A 14,660-nucleotide genomic window follows, 5' to 3' on the forward strand; every position below is an offset into this window, starting at 1 on the left:
CTTCAAAGAATATCTATTATAACTTTGAAAAAAAAAGTTGTAATTGTAGACATCCTTTTTCACTCCCAGTTTTAGGGAGCAAACCTTCAATATTTTACTACTGGTTATGATACTTGCTATATGAATTTGGTCAGTTTAATTGAGGAAATTCACTTCTATTAAGCCTAATGAGGATTTAAAATTTTTTAAAAATCCTGAATGAATATTGAATTTTATCAATTCATTGTTGGCAGTAGTGAGATGGTCATGTCAGTTTCCCCCGCTTCTTTTAGTTGTCCAGTAAATTACATTAATTGCATTACATTCCTTTAGACTTGTCCAGGTTTCTGTAATACACCAAATTTCTAGGATTGCAAAACTTTTCTCCCGACTGTGAACACTGATTGCTGATAGATCAACATCATTTAACTTCTCTATTATTAGACCTTGTCTGAAAGGAGCCTCTTTCAGTCCCTTCCCCTTCTGATGGTCATTCCATACCCAGTGTGATTATACACATGAATAAAGATGGAAAAACTGTGTATATATACATCTGTGTATATGTAAAACTATACATATATGCATGTATATAAATGATATACAAACATGCAGTTTTATTAGTTTTGTACATATTTAGTACCTTATTTTACAATATATTATTTTAGCATGTCTTTCTATTTGAGTGATAATTTTAACTTAGGAAATATCTCTATATCAAGTAATACTACTTTAAATTTTATCACATACTAGTAGAGCTATAAAACACATTCCATGTATTTTTCCATTATTTTATTTTTAACCTTTCTGTCACTTTACATGTAATGATCATCTTTTCAAGTAGCACATATTTGCATTCTGTTTTCATTCAGTCTAATAATAGTTATCTTTTAGCAGCTTTTCTTTGAAGAGTTTATTCATTTAATATTTACTGTAATCATAGGCTGACTTAGATTTCAGTCTACTACCTTATAGTTTTGTATTTATCTCTTGTGTTATTTTTGGAATAATCAATTTTTAAGATATCACCATAGCATTTCTCCCTCTATTAGGTTATGGTTATACATTCTTTCACTATCTTTATTTGAGAGATTACAACTTAATTAATTCTACATAAAACATTTACCATGTCCTTGGCAATGCAAAGACCTTTACACACCTTACTTTCATTTTCTTATCCAATTCCTTCCTTGTATACTATTGTTTTCATGAATTTTTATTCTATGTATATTTTTAAAACTTACAAAACATTAGTATTAGTGCCATTAGAACATTCAACATTCTTTTATCCTACCCACATACTTACCATTTAACCAGTGTTCCGTTATGTGACATATTTGTCTATGTTTCTGTTGTTTGTTTTGTTTTGAACTGAAAAATTATTCTTCAAAAAATATTTTTTATACACTTGCTGCTGAAAATTTCCCTCAGTTTTTACTTGCCTGAAAATGTCTTTAGTTCATCTTAAGTTTTGAAGAGTAGTCTCATTGAACATAGAATTCTATACTGCAGATTTTTTTCATCTTTTAAGATGTCACTCCATTGCCTTCTCACTGCCATTATTTCATTGCAGGGTCATCTGTAAGTGTTACCTTCCCTTTAAATTTATCTTTTTTCTTTAGTTGCCTTAAGATTTATTTTTTCTTGTCTTCAAATTTCAGCATTTGAAAATATATATCTCCTAGATAGTTTTCTCTTTTTTAACCTGCTGGAGTTACATGAAATTTCTTGAATCTGTGACTGATGCTTTTTGTCTGTTTTGAAAAACTCTTAACTACTATTTTTTTGAATATTACTTTTGCTCTCTCTTCTTCTTCTGGAGAATGTGTGTGTGTGTGTGTGTGTGTGTGTGTGTGTGTGTGTGTGTGACATATTGTCTTTAATTTTTATCCACTTATCTCTATGTTCCTCAATCTGGATGTTTCTATACAGTTTATATTAGGTACACTCAGCTGTGTTTTATCTTCTATGAAATTCATCACTCTACCTATTTCATTCACTATATTTCTTAGTTCTAAAATTAATTTATCTTTTCCCTTCTGTCCTTTCTTCCTGTGTTTTTCTGTCATTCTTATAGATTCTAATCCCCCAGTGAAATTCTCCATATTTTCCATTTTCTGTTTAACTATATTAACTGCAGTTATTGAAAGCTATTGTCTAATAATTTCATTATCTGGATTGCCCATGAAACTGTAATGTTGCTTTTTTGTGTTCTTTGTTTTTGGATTTTTGGTTCTTGTTTTAGGTGTAGCAGGTGATTTGAGGAAATAAATGTGTACTAAATTTCATGTTCATATCTCTATAGTTTCTACCTCTCTGGGACCTTAGTCACTCAAATCCCAGGTAAATTGGCATCCTAAATAGCCAAAATATTCTCCCATTTCAGAGAGACAACTGTAAACCAAAGGCTCTTGCTTTCCATTCAGCTTCTATCTCTCTATTTTTGAATCAACAAAGACTCTTTTTGATAAAATCCTCTTTTTCTGTTTGGAAAACTATCTACTCAAGTCTTACTTGCCTTGGTTACTTTCCAGTGCCTTCAAACAATATTTCATTTTATCCTCATATTTTGTTTTTAATTTGATGTCTTTCATTCAGTTTTATAGTCATGATTATGATAGCTTTCATTATATCCATCAACCTAATTCTCTCTTCTTAATTATGATATGTTATTAATTTGGCTTGCAAGAAATTTGTCTTTGTTTTTTCCTTCACTCTTCCATTGGGTCTTTGTTTATAGACATCTTCTCTTATCTATTTATCTGCATTCTCTAAGTAATCCCATGTGGTCGTATGATTCAATAACACCTAATTTCAGAGAATGTCTTATTTTCAAGTATTTCCAGTTCAGACCTTACATAAACTTTAAGATTTAATATCAAGCTACTTACTGAACTGTTCCACTTGAATTTCTAGCAGTTACCTCAAACTTACATTGTCCAAATGAAGAATTTTACTCTCCCCTGACCCAACCCTATTCCAACCACAATATTTCCCATTTGGATTGATTGTCACTCCAAATTTCTAGTTCTTCTGACCCAAATCATCATATTTGAGCCAGGTTTTCCTTTCACATTTATCTTCCAATCTTACAGAAAACCCTGTTGGTTATATATTCAAAATACATCCAGATTCTGTATAACAATTTACATTGCTACCACTTAGGTTGGGGCACCATTGACTCTTAACCCATCAGGTTACTTCAACAGACTTTACTGTCTGTTTTAACAGAAATATTCTTTAAAAGCACTGTTTGAGTCTTATCACTATTTGGCTCAATATTCTGCAATATTTACATTAAAATCAATGTATTCAAAATAGTCTGCAAAGCCCTAATTATCTTTCCATTTTATTTTTTATTTTATTTTATTTTTACCTTTTGTGGTTTTTTCCCTTTTCCTCACCTACTCTGCAAAAGTGACACTAACCTCCTTGACATGTCAAGCACATGTGACTTCAGGGCCTTTGCACTAGCTATTCCTTCTTCCTGGATATGCTTCTCCAAGACATCCACAAGTCAAATTCCCTCACCCTCTTAAAGACTTTATTCAAATGTGACCTTCTCAACAAAGACTACTAGTAATTAGTATTGCAGTCTGCTATTTCATCCACCTTTTTTTCCCAATGATAATTATCTCCTAATGTCCTAGATACCTGCTTACTTTTTTTTTTTATCTCATCACTTAATGCTCATCTTTCCTTGCTAGAAATTTCAATTTTACAAGCCCATGAATCATTATCTATTTGGTTCAGTAATGTATCCTAAGCACTTGGAGTGTTTTGGAAACATAGTAAATGCTCAATAAATAATTAAAGGGCAAAAGAATATATGAAACCTGAAAATTTCCCATCACCTCAGATTACTATCATCCTAGACCAAGGTACCATCACCACTTGCTAGAACTGCTACAACTCTTTCTCAAAATTTCCCCATATTTCCTGCTACTCCACAATCATTCTCTGCAGAGATGCGTTTTGAACATAGAGCAGATTATGTCACTTCTCTGCCCCAAACTCCAAAACTTTTCTCCATCCTTTATTGCAAAAGTCATAATATGGTCCCACAAAAATCTCTCTGACCTCTGACCTTATGATTTTTGTCCTTGCTCACACCTTCTGAAGCTTCTAGGCTATTCTCTGAACTGACCAAGCATATTGCAACCAAAGGCCTCTGCACTTACTATAATTTTGGCCTAGTCTAAAGCACTTTCTCTTAGTACTTATATGGCTTTCTCCCTTTCTTCCTGCAGGTCTCTTCTGTAGCAATAGCTTGATCCAAGAAGATAAACATCACATGCAAAATAATAGGATCTTCCCATCCCTCATTATTATTTTACTTGGTATTATGTTAAATAAAAATTAACTCCCAAGATAGATATATATTTTAGTTTCTCTTCACTAGATTTTTAGTGCCATAGAGTTGAAATGTTTTTCGCCATTGATTTTGCAGTTACCTATAGAACATGGTCAGCATTCAAATAATGTTTCCTGAATGGACAAATGAATAGGGCATATATTATGAACTTGGATTTCGAAGTAATGAGATTTCCTTTAAAAAGTGAATATTAAGATTTATTGATTAGATGAAATTAAAATGTAAAAAACATTTAGTATACTGCCTAAAATATTTAATAAATGATAGTGATGAAAAAGAAAAATAATATTACTAAGTAGAGTCTCTAGATTTAGGAAAATAGTGGAGAAATAGTCTAGGTTATCAACATCTGAATTTTTAGATGTTAATAACTATGTTAATAACTATGTTAACAACTATGTTAATAACTCTGCAGTGAGTTTATGTGGTCTTGATTTGTACAATTTGGGGATAAAGTAGAGTTTTTATGGCAAGTCTACCTTTAAAAGAACAGGTGAGTCAACTGAGCAAAGAAAGAAAGTTCCTGGAGCAGGGTCCTGTCCTGGGCATTCTCTCTGTCTGTTTATGTGTGCAGATTTAAGTATGTGAGTATACATGTCCACTCTTAATGGATTACAAATTTGTGAATTCTTCTTCTCACTAAAATTTATTTGTAGCCTCCAAAGATCAATACTTGTGGTGTTTCCATAGTCATTTGCAGACATGCCTGTGCACAGAACAGTGAAGAATTTGAATGTCTGTTAGGTATATTTCCAGTTGAAGTCAAACTTCTAAAGAGTTCTTCTTGCTCTTTACTGCTACATATTTTGCATTTCTGTGGTTTTATGATTTTTCTATTTATAATGGCTCCGAAGTATAATGCTACAGTGCTATCTAGTGTTCCTAAGTGCATGAAACCTGTGATGTGCATTATAGAAAAAAATGCATGTTAAGTAAACATTCAGGCCTGAGTTAGTTATATTGGCCATCAGCTCAATATTTATGAATCAACAATATAAATTTAATTGGTGTCTTTAAATAAATACAAAAAGAAGATAAGACTCTGTGTTAATTGGTTGACAAAACTGTGACTTGCTGGAATCTAACCCTGTATTTCCCCCAGAAGCAGATTCAATATTTGCTAATTCAGTGTCCATAATGACTTTATAAAATGTAATTACTATAAATAACAATTATAAAATGTAATTACTATAAATAACAATCAGTTGCATATGTTTTGGGATCTTTAAGCAGGTTCAATGTGCAAATGAGTGGAGAGACATAAATATAGGATATATTAGTAGTAAATAGATGTCCCACAATCTGATTAGGTGGGGTAAATAGGGGTTGTCTCTATCTCACCCCCATGAATGAACTAACACTTTCCAAATTATTTTCCTTGAAACTTCTCTATCAGATAATAAAAATGCTGAGCCCTCACAAAAATTCCCCATGAACAAAAGCATATGACTCCAAAGATCTTCTCCACTTGGGGGTAAATGTTGCAGAAAAATTAATAGCACAGACTCTGGAATGCAGTAAGCCTGGGTTCAGCTATAGTGGCCACCAATTCTTACTGGTGACTTTGGTTAATAATGTAATCTCACTGAGCCTCAATTTCCTGATCTATAAAAAGAGGACAGTAATAGTGTCTACTTCATAGTGGTGTCATGAGGCCCAAGTGAGATTTGCAGGAATAGTGATTAACGTGGGCCTTGATTCGTAGCACATGTTCAGCATTTGTTGGCTGTTATTATTTTTATTATTAGAATAACAATATTTTTTACAAACTTGAATTTAATTTCCCCAAGAATGATAAACTAACAGTTTGACAGAACTGGAATGGGATACCAGAAAATATTCTCACTCTCTTCCTGTATGAATCCTCTTTCTACTTCTCCACTCTCTGCCTCTAGCATTTCTTCGAGAAGCCCAAGCACTCTGGTTCTGATACACCACATGTAACACCTGGTCCAGGCCTTGGTATGGGTGTACTTTCCTGGATAAAGAAAAAGGCAGGACTAAGCACTAAGAATGGGGTATAGAGAGGAAGGGGCAGCTCCCTCTCCAACAGGTTCTGCTGAGCTGGAGCTCACTTTGGGTCTCTCTTCTCTATTCCCCATCCTGCATCTAAAGGGATCCCAGAACTGATTTGAAATTGATTGCCTGAAAACTTCCTTAGGAAATAGATATCCCTGCTAATGAATACCACAGATTTATGATTTTTATTAGAATTCTGGTGCATCAGAGATGCATCTAAAGATCATCTAGGCACAGTGAGATGGTTCATTTGGTGTGTCAACCTGACTGGTCACAGGGTACCTAGACATTTAGTAAAATATTATTCTGGGTATGAGGATATTTTGGGCTGAGATTAGCATTTGAAATGGGAGGTTGAAGAAAGCAGATTGTCCTCCCCAAAATGTGAAGACTCATGCAATCCAATTCAATTCGTTGAAGGCCTGAAGAGAAGAAAAAGGCTGAATAAGAGGGACCTTCTGCTGCTACTTCATTGCTTTCATGCTGGGACACCAGTTTTTTTTTGTTGTTGTTGTTGTTTTTTTTTTTTTTCCTATCTTTGATCTTGAACTAAAACATTGGCTCTCCTGGGTCTCCAGCTTGCCAACTATGGATCTTGAGACTTGTCAACCCCCATAAACATATGAGCAAATTCCTTGTCATAAATCTTAGTTTCTCTCTACTGTCTCTCTATATACCTATCTACACACACACACACACACACACACACACACACACTATTGGTTATGTTTCTCTGGGAAACCAATAAACAAGGACTGGGAAATGCCTGGCATGTGTCACATGTCACATGTCCTATATCCTGACCTCATCACAGCCTTCAGGAAGTGAGACAGTGACAAAGCTGGACTCAGGGTTTAGTGCTCTCAACTTCTGGATCAGGACTCTCTCTTCATTTCCTGGCAGCCTCCCCCCAGATGATGTGTCCTCCCCAAGTCATTGGAGGCCTTTTGGACTCTCAGTGTGAAGTGGGATGAAGACATCTCGGAACATATGACATACATCAGACCCAGAGATCTGACTGCTAAGTCTTAAATTTCTGTTCCACTGTTTGCAAACAATGCAGCATTGGGCATGTTACTTAATCTTGTAAGCCTAGTTTTGTTACCTATAAGATGGGGAAAAATTGTATTGTTCCCCAAATGATGTTGTTAGGAGTATATGTAAAGTAGTGCGCTGTTTAGCATATAGTAATGTTAAAGAAAAGATTATTCATGACATGTGTTACAGTGGTAAGGCATTTGGGCACAGTGGTACATGCCTGTAATTCCAGCTACTTGGGAGGCTGAGGCAGGAGGATTGCAAGTCTGAGGCCAGTCTTGGCAATTTAGTGAGAACTTGTCTCAAAAAAAGGGGACAGGAATGGGAGCCTAATTAGAATAAGTTACACTCCATGTATGGATAATATGTCAAACCCATTCTACTGTCATGTTTATCTAAAAAGAACAAATTAAAAAAAAAAAAGCAGGACAGGGAGGATGTAGCTCAATGGTAGAGTGCTCTGAGGTCAATCCTCAGTACCAAAAAAAAAAAAAAAAAAGGCTGTAAGACAGTTATATAGAGACCTCTATGATGGGGTTGTGCAGTAAGAGAGAGAGAGTGGGCTTCACCAACACATCAAGGAAAAGTTGGAATTTATAGTCAAGAAGCAAGGTGCATGAGGATTGGTGGATGGAAAATTACTAAGAGGAAATATCAGTGGTAAGGGGATCCCTTCTGAACCAACATAACAGGATTCTTCCTGAAGACAGACCAGCGTGATCACACATCACTTATGGATGATGATGGATGAAGAGCCTGATCAAGCAATGAGGCAGAAGATTCTGGATAAGTCAACTTAACAAGATTCTTGCTAAAACTGAACAGCACAAAGATGGACACAATGACTAAAATTGGAGGACTCTTTCTGACTAAAAGTTGACCCTGACTAAAGTTGAATCAAGGAGACGCTGTCAGTAGGCATTCAAAAATGTTAGATTTTAAACAAATTTTCCCTGAGACTACTGTCAGAATCTTCCTTGGAGCATTTGCCTAGCTGAGTATTATTCATTTAAAATTCCAAGCAAACTTGATCAGACAGTAAACCTGTGGGGTTGGTATGGATACTCACCAAATCAACTATGCCAATGTTATTCCAGCCTTGCATTATAGGGAGGAAAGAGATAAACATGGGGATGACCCAACAGCCTCCCAGCATTAATGCGATGCGCAGAGGGGTCATCTTGTTCCTGTAAACCAAAGGCTGGCAGCAGATGGCATAATACCTGGGGAGACAATGGAGGGGGTGGGGCCACGGGCAAGGGAAATGGTAGGGAGAACAACAGATGAGGGAAGAGGGGATAGAGAGGGATGTAGAGAAGGGGAAAAGGTAGGAGGAGAGAAGAATTGGAGATGGAAGCAAAGAATATAAATAAGAAAGGAAGAAAGGAGAATAGTGGGAGATGAAAGAGTAGGCAGTAGAGGAAGGGAAAAATGGGAGGAGAAAAAGGAGAGAAGAACAGAGGAAATAAAATAAGCAATTACATGATAATATATGTTCACATATGGCCAATGAGTTTCTGTTTGTATAAAAATATACTTTAAACCACATCTGATAATCATCGCCTGGAGTGGCTCCACATCCCTCTTGATCACCCATTATCTAGAGGAGTCTGACACATCTGAGGGTCTCTTCAGTTTCAGGCACGGTTCCAAAGATACCTTCATGCTTGAGCATTTAGGAGCTTCTGTCCAGTCATCTGGGCTACATGTCCAGGCACCTGTAACCTCTCTGGTTACAACTTGGGGGAGCCAGGCTTTGTCTATCTCAGATTTGTTCCCTTCCTCTTGATCACCTGCCTGCACTGAGGTGGTACTCTTATTTCTGTGTTCCTTAAACTGTGGTCCAGGGATTTCTCTCCATTCTCCCTTCCCCACCTTGCACTGGACTCACCTGAGGAGGCCCTTTTAAATGCAGAGCTCAAGGGTCTTCTGAATCAGAGCCTGCTGGAGCCACCTGGAGTCTGCATTTGACCAGTAGGAGCCATTGCTGCTGTTTGTTAAGTATGCGCGGTGTCTCTCCTATGGGGGGTGGGGGGGCGGGCAGGCATGCTTCCTGGCCTTAAGTTGGGGGGACCAATTGACTGGTTTGAATCAATGAGTCATGAGCAGAATTCACATGCATTACTTCTGGAACTGCCATTTAATTGTTTCTCTGATGCCAAGAGTGTAAAATTCCAAATATTTTCTCCTCCATCATTTTCTACATATTGATTGAGAGCACTCTATCCTTATCTGTCAGAACCTAATCTCCTTTCTAGGACTCACTGTTCCTTTATTGAGTCCATGCTTTCTCACCGGCACTAACTTTCTTCTTTCTTTCAGGTACAGGTACAATCCGCTTCCCTAAGAGCCTGGTCTCTTTCTCCCAGAATGCTCCTACATGATATTCCAGCCTCAAGGACCACCCTTCTAGGCCCAGGCATGGCAAGGAATTTGGCAACATGCAAAATACTATGGCAGATAAACTATTTCTCTTTGGAAGAGTCATAAAATAAGTACAAAACTGCAGGCTGGAGACTAAGCCTATTCTGTAAGATTTTTGTACTATTTAATAATAAGCCACCCCCATATGTCCCTAATTTTATGTAGTTCACTTTGTTAATTTTCCCCACCTCTTCTTTCTTTAATTCAAAGCGTAACTAATATAACAATGGCTATATTCTTTGAAGAGGTGATGGTGGGTTGGGTGGGGAGAGCAGGTGGTTTAGAAAGAGAGACCAGAGTTTGAGTAGGAGAATTGGGTGCCTATGGAGCTGGGAGGGGTAAAATGTGTCCTTCCCTCCAAGGCCTCAAGGAGCAGCTGACCACATTATGCAGGGAGCCCCCAGTGACCAGCAAGCCCGTGGGGTGTACTGATGTGGACCAGAGAACCCGAACAATAGAGCGAAAAATGGGAGAGGGGCTTGTTGAGGAGCTCAGGTTTCCCACTGCAAAACTGATGTGGCTAAAAAATTGAATTAAAGACCCCTCAGTAATGGAAAGAATCATGATGAGCTGGAACTCCCTCCATATTCTTGTTACAAGAAAGGCAATGTAGTTGGGTGGCTGACTTTTCTAAATGGTGACATTAACAGTCATTGGAGGTTTATTATTAATATAGTTAATGACAGATTTGAAGTGAATAAAAAGATGACTTTTGTTTTTTGTAAATTTGCCCCTTGCCTCATTTCCTGATGAGGGGGAGTTTCTACTTAATATTCTTTCTCTTTGCTCTTGGTAATAGTATCTCAAATTCTTTAGACCTTAACTCTTCTTTTGCAGTATTACTGGGAAAGCAAATAATGGGACTCCGACTTTTCTACCTAAGGAAGGACCCAATCACACCATCTTCTGGGACTCAGTGTCATGGAGAATGACAAAGATGGGAAGCCAGTAGAGGTGGCTTCATTCCGGGGTAGTCTCCTGGCAGGGCTGGGGATTATGTCCTTCTCGTTAGACCTTTGGGCAGTTATGGTCCTGCCTCTTCTCAGGTTCTCATTCTTTTTCCCTTTCATCAATTAAATAAACCATTTCATATCTTACCCATAAATTCCAATTTTGCTTAAATTGGTATTATAGGTCGAATTATGTTCTCCCTGCCTCCAGAGACATGTTAAATTTCCTATCCTTGGTACCTTGCAATGTGACCTTATTTGGAGATAGAATCTTTACAAAAGTGGTCAAAAGGAGGTCATTAGGGTAAGCCCTGATCCAATACCACTGACATTATCATAAAAAGAAAAATTTGGGCATGGAGACCATGATACACAGAAGGAAGGTGGCCTTGTGAAGGAAGAAGAATGGAGTGACACAGAGTGATACATTAACAACCCGAGGAATACCCACAATTGATACCAGAAGTTAGGGAGAAGTAAGGACTTCAAGGCCCTAGAACTGCGAGACAATGAATTTCTGTTATTTTAAACCATCCAGTCTGTTGACCTTTGCTATGACAGCTTTCACAAACACCGTTGTCTTATGGCACTCTGTTGCTTGCAATCCCAGTGTCCTGCCTTATACAGAGCAGTGCCGATGGCTGTGGATGCCAGACACATCCTTCATAGATGCACTTCATTTTAAGTGGGAAGTTCTTGTTTCATTCAAGACACTTCTAGATCATAGCTTAGGGTATAATATCCTTCCACTACCACCCCAAAGAAGGCAACAGAGGCATAAATGAACAATAGATGCCTTTTCTTTGTTGTGTAATTTATGAATTTTAAGGTTTGAAATCAGGTACCAAGATACTGAGTAAAGAGCAGACGTGAGAAATTGTGGCTGGACCTCCAATGTCACAAAAGCCCAAAACTTCAAGAAAAGACTAAATTAAATACCTTGCAGGACAGAAGATGGGTTTGAGGAAGATGTCTTACTTGAGATTATTTTGATTTCAAGCGGATGTTCACATTTAGATGGAATTTATGGAAGAGAACTTTAGAAGGTATGATGATACTGATGCTCATTAACATTTTTATGAAAGCCTTTTCTAAGTCTAGCTTAGCCAAGGTTATTGCCAATTCCTGTGTATGATGAACATTCCATGGACAATGAGATCTCTCGATATTCTGCTGTCCAAGTGTTCTTATGCTTCAATTTGCATTGTCCTACTAAGAGCTGCTGCTACAGAGAAATAAGAAGTGGTTATATGTTTCTTTTCAACTTTGAGGGACATACTATGGATGTAGTATACTGTTTCCCAATTCCCTATACATTTCATATATCCAATCAATTCTCCGGACAATGAATGCCTGAAATAAAGTTGCCTGGAGAATTTCTTCCTTAGGGAACTCAGGTGAGATACAGAAGTGTCAATTCACCCAGACAGTGTAGAAAATTACTCTTGCATGATCTGGGGTTGATGGACAAAGTTGGGAAAAATCCTTTATCTCTGTCTTTAAAAATCAGCAATAAGTAAAAGAACTCAAGAATCTTATTTTATTTAAATTTAAGTTAGGTTGACCAAATTATGATTGCTGTGATAGGATATGCACAGGAAAAATATGCAATCATGTCTGGATATGTTTTACTTGAATTTTCTCTACATCTTCACCCTATTCCTCTGTCTTACAATAAATATGATTTTTAAGTGGCATGGAGTATAAAATATAAGGTTTTTATTTGAAGCTCAAATTATAGCATCCACTTAAGTGTTCAAGATTTTTACCAAGGCTTTGACACCTTTGAGACAGCAATGCTAAGTAAGCCATCGCATATCCTTTCAATATTCTCATATCTTTCCTATCTTGGCTTTCACACAAAGAATCTAGAAAAGGCTGCACTCAGTAATTGGAATTAAGTAGGTGAAAATGCACACCACTGGATACAATGATTTATGAAAACTGAGTCAGTATTAGCTGACTAATGGAGCTTCCTTAAAATACTAATATTTACTGACAGAACAAGGACAAGCTAGAAATTGAATAATTTTTATCCATTGTGCTTGATTTTGAATTCCTACATTTGGCTTACATTGACCTTGTTACTAACAAAACAAGCACACAAACAAAAAAGTCCCATCATGATCTGCCCCTACAACACACATGGCACCACTTGACAGAAGTTGCTAGTCAAATTTGCAAGGTTTGGGAGGTCAGCCAAAACACACAGGCTGAGTTAATAAATAAGAGCTACTATTGATTTCTTCACCAAAGACTCTACCTGTATTGTTTCATTCAATCCTCACAATTCCTTTTGAGGGAGGTACTGTAATTGCATCCATTTCACAGATGAGGAAATGGAATCAGAAAGGTAAGGAATGTCTCCAAGATCTCACAGGTGAAAGGAAATCAATCTGGCTCTGGGCCCAGGCGGTCTGCCTCAAGGATCAGAACAAAACCTCACCTCTGTCACTTCATTCTTCTGCCTCTCCCAAATCCTCAAGAGATTTAATTATTGAAAAAGTCACTCTAAAAATAACCCAAACAAAAAAATACTGAATTTCAGGACTTGACGGATGCTCAGAATCAGGAATACCCAAATTCCACAAAAATGAAAGGTGTATCCAAGCTTGCTTAAATTTCCTGGAGTCTGGGAATTCACCAAGTTCTATCACAACACAGTCTAAACTTAAGGGTGTCTTGAAGTTAAAAAAAATTACCTCTAATATTGATTTCCTATAACTTTCAGTTTACCCTGTGGTTTAATTTAAAATTTCTATCATGTTTGTCTTATGGTTACCTGAAAAGAACTTTTACATTCCTCTGAAGTCTTACCCTTTGCAGGTAAAAATATTCTCAATTGCTTTCAACTAAAGTAATTTTGCTTATCAGGAGACATTTGACAATCTATGGAAACAGTTTTCTGTTATCACAACTGGGAAGTAGGTACCACTGGAACCCAGGGGTAGAGCTCAGTGGGTAGAGTTCCCCATCACAAAGAATTATTTGGTCTATAGTTCAGTAGTGCTGGAGTTGAGAATCTCTGGTTTAGATGAGGTGGTATTCACCATTAGTAAGGGCTAACATACCTTCTCTGTTCTATAATGTGTCATTATCTCTAAAGAATGGGGTGGCACTAGGTGAGCACAATACCCTGACGAATCCTACAGAGAAGACTACAAGATGGTACAAGATGGTCTTCCACCATACCAACCACAACATTTTTTTTTTTTTTTTTTTTTTTTTTTTTTTTTAGTACTAGGAATTGAACTGAGGGGTTCTTAACCACTGAGTCACATTTATTTTTTCCTTCTTGAGACAGGGTCTCACTAAGTTGCTTAGGGCCTCACTAAGTTGTTGAGACTGTCTTCAAATTTATGATTCTCCTCCCTCTCAAGTCATTGAGATTACAGGCATGTGCCACCACACTTGGCTGCTCACCACAACTTAATATAGTTAGGAAGTTTCCCAAAAGCACAGGATACCTGTATTACTTCAAGAAACTTATGATCTAGGAAAGGAGGAGTAAGAATCCACCTCAAGTGATTTTTAAGCTCCATGAGGACAGAAATGTTTGCCTTCTTTGACAATGTGTAGTTAGGTACAGAGTGGATGCCCACAAACTGGTTTGATCACTGCCAATTAAAGTAAATTCTGTTAAAATATCTTACCAAGTTCTAAAGATATAACAGGTCACATCTACCATGTCTACTTAAATGACTTTTATGTTGTGTTTTAGAGACTCAGAAACAATGGTAGAGGAGAAAGTGTAATCCAGGTGCTATAGGCACCAGAAAAGCCTAGATAATGAAATTATATATATGATACAGTTTACATATGATATATATGTGATATAACATGCATATATAATTTGTGCAGGTGTGTGTATATACATA

At 36.9% G+C, this 14,660-nt stretch overlaps 1 protein-coding gene across 1 annotated transcript in view; it reads right to left on the bottom strand.

Annotated features, from left to right (window-relative positions):
* Positions 1–14,660, bottom strand: part of Htr4 (5-hydroxytryptamine receptor 4) — a 119,086-nt gene that overhangs the window by 63,793 nt on the left and 40,633 nt on the right. Inside the window, exon 4 of the mRNA XM_047554767.1 lies at positions 8,478–8,631. Within this exon, the coding sequence (XP_047410723.1) occupies positions 8,478–8,631 (154 nt within the window). The remainder of the gene's footprint in view (positions 1–8,477; positions 8,632–14,660) is intronic.

This window comes from Sciurus carolinensis, chromosome 6 (assembly GCF_902686445.1).
Source record: "Sciurus carolinensis chromosome 6, mSciCar1.2, whole genome shotgun sequence".
NCBI classification, from domain to species: domain Eukaryota; kingdom Metazoa; phylum Chordata; class Mammalia; order Rodentia; family Sciuridae; genus Sciurus; species Sciurus carolinensis.